Source organism: Bradysia coprophila (assembly GCF_014529535.1).
Source record: "Bradysia coprophila strain Holo2 chromosome X unlocalized genomic scaffold, BU_Bcop_v1 contig_35, whole genome shotgun sequence".
NCBI lineage: Eukaryota > Metazoa > Arthropoda > Insecta > Diptera > Sciaridae > Bradysia > Bradysia coprophila.
The window spans coordinates 612,177-634,490 of NW_023503325.1; the positions used below are offsets into that span (position 1 = coordinate 612,177).

Sequence of the window (22,314 nt, forward strand, 5' to 3'; positions counted from 1 at the left end):
TGTACGAGTCGGTACCACAGGTACCACACTTGGTGTTCGAAGTGTCACACAAACTTGAGTAGTGTGTCATATCATTATACACACAAGTAAATATTATATACACCAGCAGCTCCGAGCGTGTATCTCCGAGTCGTAATAACAAACAACATAACCTGATTACACCATTCCTCCCAGGCAGAACCATTTTATTTCGTAAAAAATGACTGATTCGAATGAAATTTTAATAACAAGTGATGCCAGTGGTTCGTTGTGGTCATGTTGCGCTTGGGATCCGAAAGCGGGTACCAATTTAATGACATACAAAGGTGGTGGAGCGGCAAATCCGCACGCATTGTCATTCATCAAAAATGAATTCATCATTACCGGAGACAGTTCTAAGCCGCTACTTCACATCTGGCCGGTAAACAGTCAAGAGCAGATTCAAGGAACGCGATTGGTTACGCCCGGGAAAATATCGTCGTTGGCCATTTCACCGGACGGAAATTACTGTGTTGCCAGTTCGGCCGAAATTATTTACATTTGGCAAATATGTTCGGGTCGACTGTTGGCTGCCCTATCGTTACACTACCAAAACGTGACTTCATTGAAATTCATCGATGATGGATCGCATTTCGTTTCGGCGGGCATTGATGGAAAGGTTCTGGTTTGGAACCTTGGTTTGTCCATCACACAAAGCAATCACCATCAAGTGGCACCATTGTACACATTCTCGGATCATGCCCTTCCCGTCACCGACGTACATATTGGCAAAGGGGCACTGAGAGCATATTTGGTGTCCGTGTCATTGGATCGTACATGTCGCATCTACGATCTATCTTCCGGTACGCAGCTGCTGAATTTGGTATTCCAAGAGTCACTGTCATCCGTCACAATGGACCATTTGGACACGAAAGTGTATTGCGGTTCGACTGAAGGAAATATTTTCGAATTCAATCTGCAGGCACCTCCGCGAATGCGAGAGTATCACTTGAATGCAGACGATTCGAAGAAAAAGTTTTCCGGACACAAGGGACACGTAACGTGCCTGTCGATCTCACTGGACGGCATATCGATGGTTTCGGGCGGTGTTGATGAAAATGTCATACTGTGGCACATACCCAGTAAACAAGTTATCCAGACACTGTCGCACAAGGGCAGCATCACGAATGCATTTTTCACATTAGCACCGAAATGTATGTTCGAACCGGAGACGACGTTACACTTGATTGTGAACAATTTCAAACGAATGACCGACAAAAATGACGAGAATCAAGTCGTGGAAATCATGGTGGATCAGTACGATACGACCGGTGACGATGTGAGTGACCGGGAATATGTTTGTCAAATTCAGCCGCAAGGTGTGTCCGATGTGTCGGAAACGCTGGCTGAATTGGAACAGCTTCGCGAAGAAAATCGAATTTTGAAGCGGAAAAACAAGCAATTGTACGAGTATGGAGTCAAGAAGATTTTGAATTTTAAATAAATTAAAAGAAAAATATTTTCGTGTTGTACCTAAAGAGAAGGCATTTTTTGATGGGAGGGATGGATGTCTATACATTTCCGGCGGCTATCGTGCATACAACGGGCACTTGAGTCGTTTAACAGTCGCACAAGAAACACGCGATCATCAATCAACGTTAAATGGTCTATGCCGAAAATCATTGCACTTGTTACGGATATTTCTTAAAAAATACCAAACTAGACCAGTTGAGAGGGACATGAAACTTTCCATCAAAAACACAGAAAATTTCCCAAAATGACAAGCACCTTATTCGCTGTGACATTCGTTGACAGCTCAGCTGTCAGCTGATTATTAACAAACTTGAATTCTAACAATTCTGTGCGTGAAATTTGTTGAGGAAACGATTGGATTGAATTATTGGCAGACGAACGGTGATTTTGGACAATTTCTACTGTTTGTGGTCACCATTTCGAAGGTGTAAGTATTTCAATCGCTGTTAATGGGATGTCGTGCGTCTCATCGTACTCAGGTTGACAAAAGAAGTGTTTGTGGACACCATAACAACAAAACGAGATTGTTGAAAACTTTTGCCCAACAGAGACTCCACAATGTTGCGACGAATCAGGAAATGACCTTGCCTAAAAGTAACTCCTTCACAATGCCCTTAAATGTTTCCTAGTCAAATTGTTTTGTTGTGACGATGTTACTGGTAACTAAAAATTGAAAACATTGACCGTACAGCTTAGCGTATTCATTGGTCATTACAGACAAATTTCAAGCAACTGCGTAATTTCGTCATTCCGCAATAGACGTCGGATACACCACGGAAATTTATAAACGCAGAAACGATCGAAACGGAAGGTACAATTTTGAGTTCTCCTCCGATCTGGTCTGGATGTAGTCAGAGAATTGTGTAAAAGAATTAAATTGTCAGGATCAAATTGGGTAAATTGCGCTAAAGGCCTCACTACGAAGTTGCTTTCAAAAAATTCGGTTCTGACAATGGACTCACTTCAGCAATCAGTCAGTCTCAAAGACCTTTTCGATTTTCAGGACCAAGTTTAGTAATGAAATTAGGTCAGAAGAGGGGTTATGCTATAGTTTCAGCGGTGCAGAAACGGACTCTAAAAAAATCGGTTCTGCCCATCGAGTGTCTGTCCTTTATAAACCCCACAAATTCCTGAATTTTCCAACAATGTTTTTTGGGGAAAACTAAGGAAAATCTAGTAAAATTCAAGAAAATATCGGAAAATTTTGCCCTAAGTTTTCACAAAAACGGTCCATGCTATCCAGACTTTTAAAGAGTATTCTTGCTTCATTACGAGTTCAACGAGGTATATCTCGTCTCTCTCGAAATTGTCGTTTTCGTGGTGGAGCTGTTTGAAAAATCGGTGGTTCTCAGTTGGAAATTTTTCAGGTAATAAGGGGTCGACTTCGTTCAAATTTTAGGGGATTGTAGTGCTAGACTAGACCCATCACACATGACATCAAATAAGTTGGACCGTTTGCTGTACTAGCTCCAGTGACTATTAAGACAAATGTTTCTCTGTCCAGTGACGGCTGAGCGCATCATCAAACCTGGCCGTTGAGGGTTCCATGGGAAGGCGTAGACTACCTGCTTCACACGTACCCCCACGAAGCAGTGATAATAAATTCGATTTTTGAAGAAAAAAAAGTATAAAAACTTGTGCTGGAGGTTCTATTGGCTACAAGAGATAGGGCAATTTCTAAAATGTCACCTACCGTTTGTCGACCACTTTCATTTTTTTTTATCCTAAATTTAATTTACAAAGTTGCTTGTTGATGCCTCAGTTTTCCAATGATAATTTTCCCGACTTTACTTCTTACATAAAATGCGATTTTGGTTTACTTTTATGAATCAGCCGAGTTTGTGGTTGGTTAGATGTGTGTGATAAATCAGCAAAGAAATTAAGTCAGGTGTAGGGGCTTGCCAGACTTTCAGTGCAAAATTCATTTAATAAAAAATTCGGTTCTACCTTCTGCCCATTGACTTTCATGTCGTCATGTCGCATTTTACCTTTCAGTCCCTTAAGCCAGTTTAGACGGAAAGATCATTCAAACAGCAACTAGCTCAACCAATTCATTTTTATTCAAAGAAACATTCGTCTAATTCTAAGTATAAATGCGAAGCTAGATTTTATCACAAAGGCCACACAATTTAAATCATTTCCATCATAGACATGTCACAAGAAGATCCATACTGACCCGTCGGCGGTCATTTTTTTTCGCTCTCTTTTTCCGTCCTTCAACTTCTCGATTCAGCGCTAAAACTTCGATTTGTTCCGTTTGCGTTTGTCCCCTACAACATTTTGAAGTCGATTAACAAAATCAATTCACGGAATTTCATCAAAATTACTCTGATTGCAATATCGGCCGAACCATCCTTCATTGCAGCGGCACGTATGATTTGCTAGACAGAGTCCGTGTCGACAGGGTTTCTTGCAGGTTGAACGTTGATGTCGACCTATTTCACAGTGATTACCACCCAATCCGAGTGGACAACGGCACGTATTGTTGCCGATACACTTTCCACCATTCATGCAGGGAATGACACATTTAGCTTGAAGATGAAGAAGAAACAAAATGATTCGCTCCACTCTCAATCACAATAAAAGAAAAAAATCAAATTTTATTTACAGAATTCACATCGCAATCCATAGTATCCCTTCGGGCAGTGGCACTTGTCCTTTTGGATGCACTTCCCGCCATTCAAACATTTTTCTGCGCAAATACCTGGCAAAGAAACAAATTGACCGTTCAGCATCTACCACTTAACATCAACACTTCTCGACACCAAAAATGCTTCGAATAAATAAAAATTTATGCCAATTATCAATGCGATGCGCCCATTCCGGTCCACATCCCAACCGGCCATCGAAAAAGGTCGACGAAATAATCCGAGTGGATCATGCGGGTGAATTGGGAGCCGATCGGATATATGCCGGCCAAATGGCCATTTTGGGAAATGGTCCAATGGGACCGACAATCAAACACATGTGGGATCAGGAGCGAGTGCATCGAATAGAATTCGAAAAATTGATTAACGATTATCGCGTTCGACCAACGGTCATGACACCGTTTTGGAATATAGCTGGTTTTGCGCTGGGCGCCGGAACGGCTTTGCTGGGAGAAAAGGCGGCGATGGCATGTACGGTGGCCGTTGAAACTGTAATCGTTGAACATTACAACGACCAATTGAGACAGTTGATGGAAGATCCAAAAACGGACGAGGTTCGGTTAAATGAATTTTTTTACTGAAATTGATCTTGTTCGTTGGGCGTTGGTTCTTCGATTTTACATTTTCTTTTCTCTCATTACCAGAAACTGTTGGCCATTATAACGAAATTCCGGGATGAGGAACAGGAGCATCACGACACGGGCATTGATTGTGGCGCCGAACAAGCTCCATTTTATAAAGCACTGACCGAAGTTATCAAACTGGGTTGTAAAACAGCGATAACAATTTCAAAGAAGATTTAAAGCAATTTTTTAGAAGGAAAAATCGGTTTTTCAATTGTTGTCCACTCATATTTACACAATCGTATTACAGAATCGCGTCAAGTGGAAACACGGCACGACTTCATTTTCTGTGTGGTGAATCATTGCAACCGTAAAATTATTACTGCGACAAATCTGAGTGTTAGAAAGTGGAAACTCGTTCTTTAGGCACACGAGCAATTTAACGTGGTGGGATCGACAATTATGCTGCGTTTTCCATTGTAATTCGATATTGACCACAGGCTAAACAATGGTAAACGCAGCATAATTGTCGATCTCATCACGTTAAATTGCTCTTTGCTCTGAATTTTGGAGACGGTCGAGTCAAAATGCACCAAGATCGTAGCGGCTTAATGGCAAGTCTTAGGGAAAACTGCTATATGAACACGTTCATCGTCGAAAAAGACCGAAAAATTCATTTAGACCAAAGGAATCACTTTCTTCCATCAGTGAAAATCGACCAAATTTTTGAATTGGCCGCTATTATATTAGACTTAATCTACGACAGAGGAAACGACGACTCTCTGTAGAAACGGCGAGATCCTGAAGAAGAGGTGAGTAGTCGTCGATTCTCTAAGAACTCACCTTTTCATCAGGAATTCGCCGTTCATTAACATTTTGTAGAAGCTAATATTTCTTGACTACTCGCCTCTTGTTCAGAAAGTCGTCGTTTGTCGTGTTGTCGATTTTTCAGTGCAATCGCTTTTATCCGTAGAGACAGCGTGTTGTTTGTAATGAAGCTGTCTGAAGAAACAGTGGAAAATGAAGGTTGTATTACACGTTTTGGTATAAGAAGGAGTTCTCTTCAGTAAGGAAAGGTCAAGTTCTATTGTCATAACAGAAAAACTCGTGGTGAGTCATTTGCAAAAACGTAGCGACTTGGAAAAACTTCTGTTGCCTAATTCCAGACAGAAAACATCGACTTGAGATCATTTTTAGGATCACCACACTAACTGTGACATAGTTGTTTTTTTTGCGGAGGAATACCAAAAATCTTGATGGGCAAATGGTCTAATTTGTTAGTGTTAATTAGTTAGGGTGCAGTTTCACCTTTTTTGCACTTCAAAACTCCACTACATACCTCCTTCACAATGCCGTCCTTGATATCCGGGCGGGCATGAACAGACTGCTGGTGCTGTACAATTACCTCCGTTCATACCTGCAACGTAAAATATACCGTATAAATCAAATACATCTTATGAACATGGGCAAAAACATATTTTACTTAATGTGTCGTAGACTATTGACAATGTTGACACACATTTTCCAAAAATATTTTTTGGGAAAATTTAAGAAAATGTGGGAAAAAGGTTTTCCCAAAAATAGCCCTTGATTTTAGACAATTCCTCTAGTATACACAAGATCAATCGTCCAAGACTTATACGTACACTGATGAAACAACATACGTCCAGAATGTATGAAATGAAAGCTTCATTTCTCCCTTACTTCGGGCATGTATATTCCTACGTCTGACATGTATATCGTGTATAAAAGACGTATAATTATACGAGTACATACATACATACATCACAAACAGTCACTAGCAGTGCGTATGATTATCCGTCGGCTACGTACGATATACATGTCAGACGTAGAAATATACGTGCCAGAAGTGAAACAGAAATGAAGCTGTCTGCCAGCCATTTCATACATGCTGGACGTATGTCGTTTCCTCAGTGTACTCAATTTTTATGGGAAGTGCCAAAAAAATCGTTTTTTAAATTCCCTAATTTTCGGCCCAGTCGCATGTTATAAATAATAACCAATATTACTTACATGACGGGAAACAAAGTGCTGTCTCGCAAAACTGTCCCATATAGCCCTCTTTGCATTGACACATTTTATCTACTTTACACCAGCCTTTGTTTGCGCATTTTTTGTCACACTCTGGATCTGGTCCTTCAAATGTTGAAAAAAAATTTGGAATATCAATGTACCAAAATCGCTTTAAAATTTGGTTGAAAAAATAAATGAATTCGAAATCAATTTTCTATTGCTCTTATTTCCGTTTATGATTTTCTTTAATTGAAATTTTGTAACAACAAATCTAGGCCGAAAGGTGGTTCTCTATATGATTTTGCAATGTTTACATTTCGTTTGATTTAAGAGCAATATTTGAAAATTTTTGTTTTTTTTTTTTTGAAAAGTAATGTCAATCCGAAAGAATTATATAGACTAAGTCAATAAGCATACATATAGGTTCACAACAGACAAAAAAAATTGTATAAAAGAAAAGTTACGCGAAAAGAATTAACATCTTTTCTTCAATCTATCCTCGTAATGACCCTTCAATTAAATCGCAGCGCGTTCGCCTCAATGCTCAACTTGCGTCGACAACCGTACTTTTCATGTTTCAAGCACCATTTTCGACGTCCTCGTAAAATCCATTACATAACTCTGGATAAAAATGAAAAGTCTCGTTTTCGTGTTTTTATGGACCTCGGCTACGCCTTGGATGAACAAAATTCACACGAAAACTCTTCTTTTCATGTTTTTATCCCAAGTCATGTACTATTTCTTAATTCATATTTGAGCTTTCGGCACGAACGGGATGCAATTCTGCTTGTATCGACTTTTACCGTGACGCCTTCGGCTCGAACCATAAATTTCCCACTCGTTAAAATAACAATTCTGGCAAAAGACGCATATATAATAATTCGCTGAAGGTTTGTATAACCTTCTCTAATGTTCGATTGTTTTAGGTCTATCATGTCAACTGAGTGTGACTAGAGTCTTAAGCCAACCTTTGTTTAAAAGCAGTGTCAATTTATGACAAAAATGATCCCGAAAGCATCGAAAAGTGGAAAAATTTACGAATGTAAAAACAGTGTAATTTAAAGGCCACAAAGCCATAAAAGCCACAAAAGAAGTGAGTTCTAATTTTTGTACAAATTGTTGTACTTATTAGGGGTAGTAGATTCTGCGAAGTGCGAAAGAGATCGGTCCAGAAACAATCTTAGTGGTCCACAGACTACGATAAAGTGTTTTTAAACTTTGGTCTGGAACAACTTCAGGTCACAAAAAATCGAAAACTGAAAATTTTCGAGTAGCGGTACATGGGACCATTCTCACCTTCACCAAAACAAAAGTTTTTACCTAATTTCGTCGAGTTTTAGGTTATTTCTTCTTTATACAGTCCTCGCTTTCATAATAAAATTTAAAAAAAAATATTTAAAAAAAAACAAAAATTTTGACTTAGTTTGTGACCAAAGTTCCGATGGTTCTGTGCAAATTGGACACTTATATAATTCAAAAATATAGCTATAAAGACTAAGAAAAGCTCTCAAGGATCATTTTACGACTATGGCTATGATAGATTTTGATAATAATGATCAATCCAACGAACTTCAAGCATGAGTGGTACTCTAAATAGAGTACTGAAACTGGACAGTGTACCAAACTAATTTTGGCACTGTAAAAATATTTGGAAAAATTTTTCATACGAAATAGTACTCTATTTGGCAGCTGTCACTCGAAGCACTTTTGCTTGAAGTGCGTTGAGCCATCGCAACGAAGCATTGGTGCCAAGGCTTTTACTTTATTCAAACTTTTTTCATTTTATTCTGATAGCCGAGTAGAAATAACGAAACAACAGAACGAAATAATCTTAGTCTTTTTTGGTGAAGGTGAGACTGGTCCAATGTGCCAAGCTAATCGAAAATTCTCAATTTCAGATTTTGAAATGTGATTTTTTCGCGGCCTATCGACGACTAGAATTTTTTGTGAACCGGTCTCTTTCGTGCTCGAAATTCTGAATATATTTTGTGATTGAATGGTACCGATCAAGAATCACTTCTCTTTCATTGGATGGCTACATATGAAGAAGTTGGCATTACTTCAAAATAATATCAGGTTTCCTTTTAAGATCTGTTCCAGTTAGTTACTTTAATGTTTTTATGAATGTATGTGTTAAGCATGTGTGAATCAAGCTAATAAAGTAGAACGGATAGCATGGCATATATTTTGGAGAATAAGCTCTTGAAAATTCTCGAAAAATCTAGAATTTTCAAAAATTTGGCATTCCAACAGGACTGAGGAGGACAATTTTTTGAGAAAATATTTTTATTTTCCTTGATTACCAACGCGTGAAAGCGGGAGCTTGCGAAGATTTAAAAAATAAATTTGTACCATGAAAGAAACTGTCCATTGGATCTTATGGAAACATGCTTTTTATTGAAATGATTATCCAATCCATGAAGATGGTAAGAGCGACAAAATAGAATATTTGTAAATTTGTTATTGCAACCGTCCGTCCAACTAATAAATATGTAGAGCGAATGTGGTGAAGCATAACATTATTTCTTCAAAAATGATTTGGTTTCACTCCCACAATATAGATGGAAAGTCTAACACTTCAAAAATATTTCCAAAAAGCTCAGTTCCCTCAATAGGAAACACCTTTAGACCTGAAAATATTATTTCAAATGTATAAAGGACTTGATACGGACAGTAGAACCTCGTGTGGAACGGTATCTACGACTACGACAATTTCGTACAGTGGAAGTGTGAAGGAAAGACAAAAAAAAATTGTTTCACTTTTTACTGATTTACTGAAAGGGTGCCAGCGACATGTACCACATTTCTATCGGTAATTTATTATTTTGTATCGGTAAAATTGAGTTTTTATATCGTTCCAATATAATATCCCGTTTTGGAATGTTGACAACTGTAGATTTTTTTCCCAGACACGGTTTAGCTTGTGTTTTAATCAGGAATTTTTTTTTGGGAAATCGATTTCTCATCCTACATGGAGAGAAAAGTTAAAATTTTTTGTGTGGAATCAAACCACAACAACTCCCAAAACAGAAAACATGTCGAATTTCACTTTCCTCTCCTTGTCCCAAATTTTCTTTTCTTAAAAAAAAAAATTGGGAAAATTTTTGAAAATTTAGGAAAACTTTTTCCTAAAAAATAGCTGCTAGTTTTGATTGTCTAGTACAACACCAGCTGGTGAAATTAGATGAAGCAAAGCCCCGCACTCACATCTCAAATTTATTTACCGCTTTGTGCCTTGTAAGAGCGACTGAAATTTCCTGTTTTAAAACATTTTATTGTTTCTTCTTTAAGTATGGTTTCAACTCAACAAAAAGTACTCCGTCGTGTGACAGACGTGAGAGAGCGAGCTGTCAAATTAACAAAGTAAAAATTGAAAGCAACTGGCCTTATCATTCATAAGTTTTCACATGCTACATGCGTCGAAAACCGTACTTTTCATGTTTGAAGCACGTGTTTCGATGCCCTTAGGATGTAAAATCCATTATATAACTCGGGATAAAAATGAAAAGTCTCATTTCCGTGTCTTTATTGACCTTGGCTTCGCCTCGGATCAACAAAATTCCCACGAAAACTCTATTTTTCATTTTGTTATCGTGTAAAATACTGTTAATTTTGGTGGATTTCGTGTGTTTCCTTCATTTTATTTGTTCCACACGTATTCCACCACACAGAAATAGCCTTGTTTTTAAGTTTCTCCAATTCCACATGTGTGAGTGAAACGACTTTCTTTACGCATGGAACAATGTAGAACAATTAAACTTTAGAATGCTAACCAAGTAAAAACTTGTGATGAGGTCCGTTTGGGTTAAGGATATGATTTTATAACGTTTTGAACATCCAGCCAGTGCACAACGATAGGTCAACAAGGCACAGCCTTTGCAATATTTAGAATTTCGTAAGTTCGGTGGTAAGATAAAATTACGCCGTGTGCAGCCGAATTTCGATCTTTCTTGTTCACCACATTCCATCAATTCTCCTAATGAGATTAAAGCTGAAGAGAAGATATAGCTACACTTAAATTCACTCAGCGATATTTGGAAAGTAAAATTCAGATGCAATGATGGTGTGCTTTATACCTACTCTATGTCTGCATAATTTACTCGTTCCACAATTCTTGGAATAAGCACGCGGTTAATTCGTAATTCAGAGACGAAATTCGTTGAATATAAAAAAAATTCTAGTCGTTGGGGCGTCGTATATTCTTCATATATGTGAAACGTTTTTAAAGAAAAGTTAAGTATAAAACCAGTCGGTGAAATGAAATTCTTAAACATTTTTCCACTCGAGCTTAAAACTTTGACAGATGACCCATACATTTTCTGTCAAAATTTCATTTGATCGACTGGTTGTTTACTCAGCTTAATGCTTGATTTCCTCTTACTCCGTTTACGCTCCGTTTACTCTTTAAACAATAAAAAAGAGGCGTGGTTTAGGAACGTAAACGGCGTAAGAGGAAATCAAGCATAAAGATCAGAAAGTAGAGACGGTATTTTTGCTCTTTTGAACTTTTGAGTTCTTCTTTACGGTTTAATGTCAAGTGCGCGACAAAATTTCTTTTTTATTATAAATTATCACACAAAAAGTTGAAGAATTTAGAATTTTTAGATCACTGAACTTCATTTCGGCCCAAACAAATTGGCTTTTCATCCACTTTTTTTTTACTTCTTAGAATTAAATCAAAAAATCGCTCAACAAAAAAAGTTCAATGACCCCGCCAATATATGCTTTTTTTACCATTTTCATTAGAAATTAAAGCGAAATAGAAAATTGATTAAAACAATAGAAAGCATACACTACCTTGCGAATGTGTTAGAGAAGTTCTATCATACACACCTCTAAGTGCGCATTCCTTTTTTAAACTTAACCTTAGTGGTGTTCCCGGTACCGGCTTTCCACGACTGGTTTGAATTAGAAAACCAATACTGAACATTGCGATGCCAGAACTATTACCAGAGCATGGTAGTGATACACTAAATTCTTAATGGGTATATAAAGGACAAATTATAATTTCTATTTTGCTTCACAAACATTAGCTGGGGAAAGAAATTGGTTCACAAGATTACATGAAAAATTAACAAAATAATGACATGGAAGAAGATGAACCTCCTTGAGTAGTAAAAACATTCTATTCTACGTGGTAAATGTGTCAATTCATAACAAACCTTTGGGCTCCTGTGGAATTCGTCCTTTAATTTTAATTGATAACGTTGGTGGCTTCAAAATCGATTCATCCAACGACTGCAGTCTGTCGAAATTATAGTAATACTTCTTGGAGCCAGATTTCCACGTAAAATTCACCGAACTTACTTCCGATGGTATCACAGGCAAATAATGATTGAAATTTGGATCCTTAATGTGGGCTGATACTTTTCCGTTATCTATTGCATAGATCTTCAGGGAAAATCCTGTGGGGGAAAACAATTTTTTGTATGTGTGTGAGCAAAAGTCAATTTTGAATGAAAGAGACTGATCGAGATCGTATTATACCACTAAACATTTTGACTTGTTGCTCGTCTATCCATAGCGATAAGTCGTTATCCTTATCACGGTCGTTGTGGTGGAACTTTCGTTGATGATTTTGTCTCGACCAAACATGTGTAAGGAGTGTACAGGTACAGGCGAAAAATAAACAGATTTTGATGATCATTGTGCTCTGTAAAAAGATAAAGAAAATGTGAAACGAGTATAAGAACATGCTTAAAAGAACGACGTCACAAACAACTTTAGTCTACAGATAGAACGGCTATCAACAGCGGCGACAAAAATAAGCAATTTATTATTAAAATATTGTTAAAACTAATGAAGTGATAGATTGAAATGATAATTGTAGATTACATTGGATGCTGCGGAGGTAGTTCATTACATGAGGGATCAATTTTGTGATACCAGCCGAACTCACAAGTGTGGTTTTAAGCAACAAGCTTTGGAAACGGTTATTTTGACAAGTGAAGAGTTTGCATATCCGAGCCGAAGGCGAGGTATGCAACTACACAAACAATACAACACTTTGTCAATGTTCTTCTGTTGTGTGGAATGTACTGATCGTTATCAGAATACAACTGTTTGAGGGACCATTAGAGGTCCAACAATCCGATAAGGATATTGTAAGTTGCGTGGTAGCCAAGTTCCGACTTAGAAAAGAACGTTTACGAAGAAGGGTGTGTTTAAAATGTGATGAGAGTGAATGAGATGGGCAGTTGGAGAGAATGTTGTTCGAATGAACCACATGGGTGAATGTACTTATTGCATGACGGCACAAAAAACCTAATGGTGAGAACGGTTGACAAGCGTTTAAAGGAACGTCGCAAGGTAGAATGAAAAGTTTTCCGGATCAGAGTTGAAACAGAACCAACGAAAATGCAAAAATAACGAAGTTCAGCCACGCGGGTTGGAAAGAGACACATCACTGCTCCTAGCATGAACACTGAATTGACAAGTGTCAAATTTGGAGGCTTTAGTGATAAGAGCTACCGCTTATGATTGTTTGTATTGTATAGCAGGGCTGTGGAAGAGAGAAACAGACGGCGTTCAGGAAAGATAACAGCAAGCTTAGTGCACTGGTTAGAAAGGTAATATTGATTGATTGAAAGATTGCATTTGTAGCTAGTCCGACTGTCACACCGAGCGGCGGCAGTTGTTGTTAGTTACCTCTGTAACACGCAGAGGTATATAAGTTCTAGCAACTTAAATACTGATCTGACGAATTCTTGAGAGACAATCAGGACAGTCTCTATAAAGCTTGCAAGGCCGAACAATCACAGGAAAACTCGACATGCTTTTCTCTTACTCTTCTAAGAGAGCCTGACTGACATTATTGCCTGGTCCCAGCTCGAGATGTGAAGTCTGAGTCTTATCAAGTTTATGCCTTATGCCTTATTATGATGAATGTTGGTGGTTCTTCATCACAGCGTGATGCAAACAAAAATTAAAAATCTTCATTTTTCGATATTTCGAGGCTTGGTTCGCCAACTGCGAAGAATCATCGTCCAAAATTTGAATAACATCGTATCGCATTTGTGTATTTCCTTGTAACGAGATTTGGAAAGCTTTAAGCTTCTTTTGTATCAGTAAAAGTCGTAGAACAATAATATATTACTATACGAGTATAGTATAGTATCAGAGGGCTTCACCATAAGGTACTTTTACTAATAGTGATAAATACGAGATATCAAATTATTTCCCGTGCGCAGTATGCTATTTTACTTTACGAGCGAGGTAAAAGGTTCTACCTAGGGAGGGAATGGCCCTATTACTAGTAAAGTAAAAATGTTTTTCTTAACTAGAAATGCAATAATAAAATGAAACGAGATTCCTCCAACTACCGTCGCGTCGTGATCAACCAATTAACAGGTATAAGCAAAGCGAGTTTGAATTAAATAAATGATCCAAAAGCAGCTGAAGATGGACGTTAGTTAGCACGCATTTCACACAAACTTTAAATTAGATTCAGTGGTTGTGGATGGATTGGTGTATACACGCAACAGGTGTTCACATAAACGGTTTTTCACTGATATAGTCTTAATATAAACATAAAACAACTTAATTTATCCGTACAAAAAAAAGGTGAAACATATATTCTCTTCTCACCTTTTTTTTTCCTCACATCTTGGATTCGTATTAATATTCTCGTATATAATTAATTACATGTGATTAGAGCTCTCCTCTCAACCACTTATGTTGATCAGTTTGACTGCGCGAGACACAAAGATAATCTCTTTTTCATTTAACTTTACCCATATCTTGTGGTAACATCCAGCTAAACAAAATGAATTTTAAGAGGTATAACATGGGTAAATAACATCTTTTTTGAAAACAATATTAAGTAATTTGTTTTGATTGTTTTTTTCTTCCTTCGTCTTCTTCTCTCGTTTGTTTGAGAAACCTGATTTTTTTTTTGTTTGCTTCTACTTTTGCTCTTTGTTTAGTTTCCACAACTTTTTCATTATTTTATTATCATCATTTTGTGACGGTAGACGCCTAGCTTCAGAAGATTATTGTATAGCCTCTCAGAAACATGTAATCATCAGTTAATACAATACCAAACGTCAAAAATCAGCGATTGATATGGTCTTACACAGGAAAAGAAATGTTAAAACTAATGAAGTAAAAGATGTTGTGTGCCATTCTCTATAGCAATTAAACTCTCTGAAAAAATCGAGCTAGGGGGCAGAGATTCATAGACCATCGTAATCCCACCATCTTAATAATTGTAGGGATTTTTTTGGAAAGTGTACACGCTCCGTTGGAGCTGTTTTTTAGCGACTCGTTGTTCACATGCCAAGATAGCCATTGACCCCAATAGTATAAAACCGTTTAATTTTAGTATTCTGTTTTGTGGGGGTTCATTACATAGGTGTCCTGTACCTCGAGTCATAATTCCTCTAGGTAGTCTACCTCTATGCCTGTACCATTATTTGAAAATAACAAAAATAATGTTTCAGTCAAAGGTCGATTATTTTGATGATTTTCAAAATGTGATACAGACATCAAAAACAGCATAATTCGTCTATTTTTCTGAAATTAAGATTTTGCTTTCGAGTGACAGGACACTGTTCACTTTGTATTTGAAAAAAGTATCCTGAACCTATCACTTCTTTGGCAAGTGGGGTATCATTGTAGAGCTAGGTTAAGCTTTTATCAGGACATCCAATGATCTACTCTACATAGTTTGTTTGTTGTTGGAGAGAGTGAGCCAAACATTAGGAACAACTCGTTGACAATCATCGTTTCCATTTACATTCCATTTCTGCAACGGTGCTGCGAAAAGTGTCTCATAGGGTATTATCTTCACTGGTTCACTGGCAGAGAGATGCCAATATGGCGACTGGGACGTCGTTTCGACAGATAGAGGGAATATGTCGAAGGACAGCTGGTTTTTTGAGAGAGATTTCAATACATTTTCTCTCGACCTAATTCAAATTCCCCCTCTCCGTCGAAACGGCCCAGTCGTCATATTAGCATCTCTCTGTTCACTGGTGGCCAGGACATATTTTAAGGAAATTAAATTTCATCTAAAAACACAACAGATTGCATCGTAGATGTTGTTTTTACTGCCTTTTTAGTTGTTTTTCATGTCTTTGAGCTTAACTGATTACTTCGGAATGAGATCTAACAGAAAACAAAATTTGGAAATTTTAAGAATTTTTGTGAAATTTGTGAAATTTTTGGAAATTAAATTCCTTAAAATAGGCCCTGCCGGTGGCTTTACTTTTCCCCTTGGTGACGAAAAGTAACAACACGAAAATATTCAGCCAGGTATACATTTATGCTGATCACTAGCACCGTTTTAGGAATTTCGATACAACCGAACCGAATTGATCGCACAGATTAACTAGCCAATAAAATTAGTATTGTGCTTTACCGTGAGGCAATGGCTATTTGAAAACCACAGCATACCATTGCACTTACGAATTTCCGCTTGTTTCGCTCTAGTTCGCCCACTTTCTCGTGGGATCAATTCCGATTTGTTAGGAACGGTTTGGGAACGCAATATGTCACAGTGTGAAGATTCTCGGCTGGTGTGCATTAGGTTCAGGGTAACATTCAAACGTTTCTCATCATTTTGGATTAATTTCAATAATCCCTCCCTGCACGCAATAGATCTAAGATGTCGACTAATCAAAACATTTTAATTTTACCAGGTCGTAGATTCTCGTAGCGTTCGTAACTTGACAGCTCTTATGACATTTTATACACACAACTGTCAAGTTGTAAGAATATTTGGAGCTACGAAAACACGCGAAGCGGCCCCAGTTATAAATATATAATGAAAGTAATTCCCGACGGAATTATATTTTAATTCGGAAAAGCAATTCAGTCGGGGCACGTAATTTAAACACTAATGAGGGTATCCAACCATTCACTAACTTTATGTATGCAGTGCAACTTAAGAACACGCGCGTGCATTATCTTTACTGCAAAAAATTTAAGTTTCATACTATTCCACGGAGGACTGACAGAGGGGAGATTTGAAAAATTCGAAAACAATTTTTCTGTTAATCGTTCCTAACAACAAAGTCGCATTAAAAATTATTTAGAATGGCGTATTGGAAACGATTTGTTTTCGAATAAGTCAGGTTTCTGACATTAAAGAAATATTTCGTAATGTTCGCACCGACGACCATTTGAAAGTATAACGGTTCTGGTGGATTATATAAAATCCTATTCTGTGGCAACATTCTGAATTTGTTTTTTAATTCAGAGATCCAGCACTCTACCATTACACCCGTTTTTGCATTCACTTTATAATTTTGGTTCAACAAAGTGTAAATTCAGAATTGAATTATTTAGCTGATCAATTGCAGCTTTTGATTTTTCAGACTCATCCTCGGACTCATCAATAAATTTATGCTGAACGAAGAAGTTTCATATGCTCTGAGAAACAATGAATTTTTTTTTTTAGTTGTCGATTTTAATTAATTTAATTCCATTTTCCACATTCTATATTGCCTGCAGTTGCGTAAAGTTCGCATGTGGAATCAATGGACTGAATTGGAAGATAAATATTATACTTAATTATACTTAATTATACTTCAGTGTAATAGTCTCATTCGAGGTAGTATTCGAGGGCGTAACGTTACCAGTGGTTTTTTACGAAACAAGAATCATATGAAGGTATTTTATCGCACTAGATGTCGATTGTCAACCCGAGGCGAAGACGAATTCGAATTCGCTCACTGAATTGCACAATAGTTATTTGTTTGTCAAGGGGGAAAAACCGGAAATTCTAACAAGAACGAAGTTGGAATTTCTTATTTTCTTCCAGAGTTGGTAGGTACAACGTTTTTCGCAATTTCGGGACATAATCACCTTTCCAATGCAAAACATGTCCTACATTTTGTGTCAAAATTCACGTGTAAACAGAAATTCATTTTAACGATCACGAAGGCTCTATTGTAATACACATTGGATGTGATGTAAAGTGGCGTGTTGAATGAAATCAAGTAGTTAATGCTTAGTGGTATATATACGCTTCAACAATACGTTCGGTACAATTGTGTGGCTATGTAGCCAAAAAACTATAGTCGCTGGTTCGTGCTAAAAAAAATCGTGTCGGGGGTTCGAATTCTGGTCAATGCAAGATTTTTTTTTATAAAAATTTAGTCTTCGTTGAAGGTAATAGGTTCTGTAGCGCGTGAAAAAAAGTTCGAATTTTATGTGTCCGAGAATACAGTGAAATAAATTCCTTCAAAACGACATTAAATGGATGCATGGAAAGGTGATGATTATAACCCGGTATGAGTGTGTAAAGTGAAAATATTAGGCCTTTACATTTAGATCATGGTAAAATGAGAAATTATTTAACAACTTCATTCCGACAACTGTAAAAGACAGTGACGTTGGTTCACAAAAGTGTACTAGAATTATCAATGCCCTTTCTAGGAGACAAACTAGGAAAATTAGGGTGATAAAACTGTGCAGTGTATGCTGTCATAGAAAATGTTCCACTTTTAAAAATAAATTGAATTCTGTGCAAAAATGAAATAAAGTTTAAAATTTGTGATTTTCGTGTGATGTTGATATTGCTATAAAAAAACGCGGCCCGACAACTCGATCACAAAAAAAGTTATTGTCAAATTTAAGTGGTACTTCGCTATAAGTGTCTGCTATTGTCTGATGAATGATCAATAGTTAATTTCATTTTCTTTTTAGGTTTTTATCAAATAAAAGACGTAAACAACACAATTTTAAATCTAATACCGACTAAGCCGTAAATTGCTTTAGACAAAAAAGAATAATAAGAAAGAAATGAAAAATAAAATACAAAGAAAACTGTGAACAAGATTTCAATCAATTTAAAACAAAAATGTCCCAACTCTCATTCTTATTTTTGCACACAATTCTATATTTAACGACAATAGTCGTCGAAGGTAAATCAATAATGCAAGTTTTTCTCGCGTTAATTAATCATCACCAAAGCTTCATCGCTCTAAATCGAAAACTATAACGTGAATCAGGAATAAAAATCCAAAGCGGTTGGAATAAAATCAAAATGATTGATACTTGCTAAAAATTTGTAGGGTAAAGACAATAAGCGAACAAGATTTATTGCGATCGCGCAGTTTTTGCAACATTTAACACTTGGCAGACAAACCGGCTTTTCTTAAAGCAGTGATATACGAACAAAAAAAAACACACAAAAGGTTAATAAAACGGTGTTACTTAAAGTGATACGATGGGTTATGTGTGTATATAAAGCTGGTATATGACACTTCATGCGTTACAATCGAATGAATTTGGACCAATGTACGGCAGAGTAAAATAAACCAGGCAGGAGCGTTTGATTTGACTAGGGATCTAGTAGCCTTATATTTTGCAAATAAAATTAATTCAATTTATATCCAGTGTTGATTTCAGTTCATTTTCATACACAGTATTATGTCCCTTATTTGACTGTTCAAAAATGAACCGCTACTGCCTGGTTTATTTCACTCTGCCGTGACCAGTGACCACTGGTAATGTACTATTAATTATTCGATTTTTGCATTCCGATCGACGATATGCAATCATATTAATTTATGCAAAGGAGGTGCAAAGTACTTTATTAGGCTCTAGATAACACAAGGCCGCAGACATTTATGTTCCTAGAACGATAATCTCGATGTTATCCCTCTAACTAGGGATTATGTATAACGCTATCGACTCGGTACATTAAACTTCCAAATCGTCAAAATAAACGTTTAGGACAGTTGTATGGCGGGTTCAGCCATATTGGGTGAGAAAATGATCATTTTCTCACCTAAACAGGCTGAATCAACAAAACACGCTATTTAATTAATTTTCGTCAAAAGGGACAAAAATGTGGATTTTCGCAAAATGCAATCATGAGAAACGTTTTGTTCACCATGGGGTGCAAATAGGAAATTCCACCTTGAGCTCTTGGTGGAATTTCATATTTTCCCCACTTGGTTAACAAATAACTAATGATTACTTTGCACAGATGCTACAGGAAAAACTAGCTTGACAAAACGAAGTTCACGATAATTTGGAAAACATTTGAGCGTTTAGTAATCGCCGTGGTATAAACATTAAATATTTCTGAGCTATTTCTTCGTTTCTTTTTTTCCACATTTTTCTTTCTTCTTCATTTTTGTTTGCAACCGTTTTGATTTTATTTCGACCGTTTTGAAGTTTTCGGTACAGTCTCGGAATTATAAGAAGTAACAATTACAATCCAATCGACGCTATTCATTCCACATGCATTACTAACGTTACGACATTTAGCACATACGCGCGATGGTCGGCTGTCAAAATTACTTAACTAGAAGAATAATTCAAAAATTATACTTCAGTTCTATGTTGTTGTCTCGTTTTCGCTTATGTGATAAAATAAAGTACACTTTTTGTCACTATCAGTCTCGGCAAGCCTCGACTTCTTCGTGACAAGTGTGTAATATATATTACGTATGTTTTATACACCCCACTTATCAAATACACAACTTGGAACCTCGGAAGTACAATGCTTTACGTGATTAGGCAATGTAAATGAAAATGAAACATGCCGTAACACGTAAATTCTTATATAATAATAATAGGTATAATATAATTCTCCCACCGTAGACCGACTAGCATATTTTTTTGTCAGGTTGAAATTACATATACAAACTGTGCAATACCGGTAATATCTTTCAGCTCATTACCGACAATACCACAAATGTACCGAAATCTTTTCGAACCGGTGGTACATTACTATACAGTGCTATAATTAACACTGAATATGCCCATAGTTCTCCAAAAACTAATTAATTAATTAAAATCTGATTCTTTTGAACAATTCTTATGGTATGGAATGATGATTAACTTCCGCAAACCCAGTCAAATAATTTGACAAACATTTTAAATGTAAATTTAACCGATTTCTGGGATTCAATTAGAAATTGTTCAACTCTTATCAACGATTTTTTTAAAAATAAAATCAGAAATTAATTAATTTTATTAAAGAAGTTCAGACGTTGAACGAGTATTATCCATCAGACCAGCTGGTAATCGGTCAAATGGGTTGGTAATTTAAGTGGTTACAACCACTGTCTAGATTGAAATTCAACTTAACTAAACAAAAAACCTGCGCTTCGTTGGTTGTAGTCCGTATAATTTATTGCTAAACGTTAGAATCAAACGATTTTTTTGTAGATGGAATTTCGTTTTATTTTAAATAAATTTATTCATAGCGCAAAACATTTTCACTTACCAGTTATTGATCTACTCTTGTGCAAACGCGGTGCTATAAAAGTCGCAGTGAAAATGGGAAGAACATATAGATAACTAATCGATATCGTCTTTTATGTGTAAATCAATCCAAAAAAAATGATGTTTAATCCTTTATTGTGTTATCAGACGAGTTTTTTTTTCTTTCTTCTTCTTGTTGTGTGGATAATGCCGAAACTGTGTGATCTTTTCTGGTTCTTTAATTCTACTTCTTTCGTTATAACCCACACTTTTACCGTGAGCCCACTCTTCACACTTTGATCATTCCGCGGTTTGGTCAATAAATCAATTCAAAAACCACAAACCAAAAAAATAATAATAATTTTTTATTCAAATCGTTTAATACCAAAAACAAAAAAAAAATCACAAGTTCATTATATTCGAAAATTCACTCAAAACACAAAATATTATAATTCTGTGTTGCTCAAAAAAGGTATAACAGTTTTGCACCTGCACATAACCCACTAACAGACGAAAGGTATAATTAGGCTGATTCCCTATTATTAAGCGTATAAAGAAACAACGATATTATATCGCTTGTTGGCGTTTTATTTATTGTTTATTTCTCAAACACAAATAATCAAATCAACACTCCAGGCCAAAGAATTAAAAATTAAAACAAAAAAAATAATAAAAAAAATCCGAAGATAAAAATGTTTATTGCACTTGAAAAAAGATTGTGATACACACACGAAACCAGTGTGTCGTTATTCCAATAAAATAACACGAGGTGCTAACTTCAGAAGGTTTCTTTCGATACTGGTTGGTGGTATGAAGAGAAAAAATCTGTAAAGCCATTTAGGCATTTGGTATCATGCCCGCACGTTAGTAAGCGGACGTGACGCAAGTCCACTACCAAAAATGTTTTAACAAAAATTTTTTGAGGACGGCGGAGTTATATTTACAGCAACTTTTTGAATTTTCCCCCTTAACTCAAACGACCCCCAAACTTAGATATTTGGAATCTAGGCATCAATACGAGTTCAACGAGCTATCACACGTTACTGCAGCTTGAAAATTGTCCGAGATATTGAACTTCGAAATATTGATGTTTATATGAAAATAAACAAAATTTCGTATTTTCAGATAACTCAAATTGGCTACGTTAGTTAGTTCCTATGAAAAAGGACGATTTCGTAACTCCTAAACGTTTCTTACGATTTTCCTGAAATTTTGGTTATATGTCAATCTCGGGCCCTACATCAAAATAAGATTATAAAAAATGGGGGTATGCAAGCGTTTTTGGTAGCTAGGACTCCCGGAAGTTTCCATACAATGCCATATAGCAGCGTGTTTTGTGTGTGTGTGTGTGTGTGTGTGTGTGTGTGTGTGTGTGTGTGTCAGAAGAAGAAATACTTTTTTTTTTAGCTAGT

General features: G+C 36.5%; 3 protein-coding genes across 5 annotated transcripts; 2 read left to right on the forward strand and 1 right to left on the reverse strand.

Annotated features, from left to right (window-relative positions):
* The first annotated feature begins 6 nt into the window (after window positions 1-6).
* LOC119069501 (WD repeat-containing protein 18) lies at window positions 7-1,469 on the forward strand. The gene has a single exon (XM_037173573.1). The coding sequence runs from the start codon at window positions 200-202 to the stop codon at window positions 1,460-1,462; it is 1,263 nt and encodes a 420-aa protein (XP_037029468.1). The 5' UTR covers window positions 7-199; the 3' UTR covers window positions 1,463-1,469.
* Window positions 1,470-3,701: 2,232 nt separating this feature from the next.
* On the reverse strand, window positions 3,702-21,698 carry LOC119069504 (protein shifted). Of its 3 annotated transcripts, none has more exons than XM_037173579.1 (9): window positions 20,925-21,698; window positions 12,224-12,389; window positions 11,899-12,141; window positions 11,570-11,713; window positions 6,737-6,859; window positions 6,042-6,119; window positions 4,100-4,195; window positions 3,819-4,022; window positions 3,702-3,761 (listed from the first exon to the last, which is right to left on the reverse strand). In XM_037173579.1, the coding sequence occupies exons 2-9, from the start codon at window positions 12,381-12,383 to the stop codon at window positions 3,727-3,729; spliced, it is 1,083 nt and encodes a 360-aa protein (XP_037029474.1). In that variant the 5' UTR covers window positions 12,384-12,389; window positions 20,925-21,698; the 3' UTR covers window positions 3,702-3,726. The 3 variants fall into 3 exon arrangements, with proteins under 3 accessions (XP_037029474.1, XP_037029473.1, XP_037029476.1); XM_037173578.1 differs by having other exon boundaries at window positions 11,534-11,713; XM_037173581.1 differs by lacking the exon at window positions 11,570-11,713.
* LOC119069514 (5-demethoxyubiquinone hydroxylase, mitochondrial) lies at window positions 4,193-4,958 on the forward strand. The gene is made up of 2 exons (XM_037173592.1): window positions 4,193-4,693; window positions 4,784-4,958. The coding sequence occupies exons 1-2, from the start codon at window positions 4,262-4,264 to the stop codon at window positions 4,940-4,942; spliced, it is 591 nt and encodes a 196-aa protein (XP_037029487.1). The 5' UTR covers window positions 4,193-4,261; the 3' UTR covers window positions 4,943-4,958.
* Window positions 21,699-22,314: the final 616 nt, after the last annotated feature.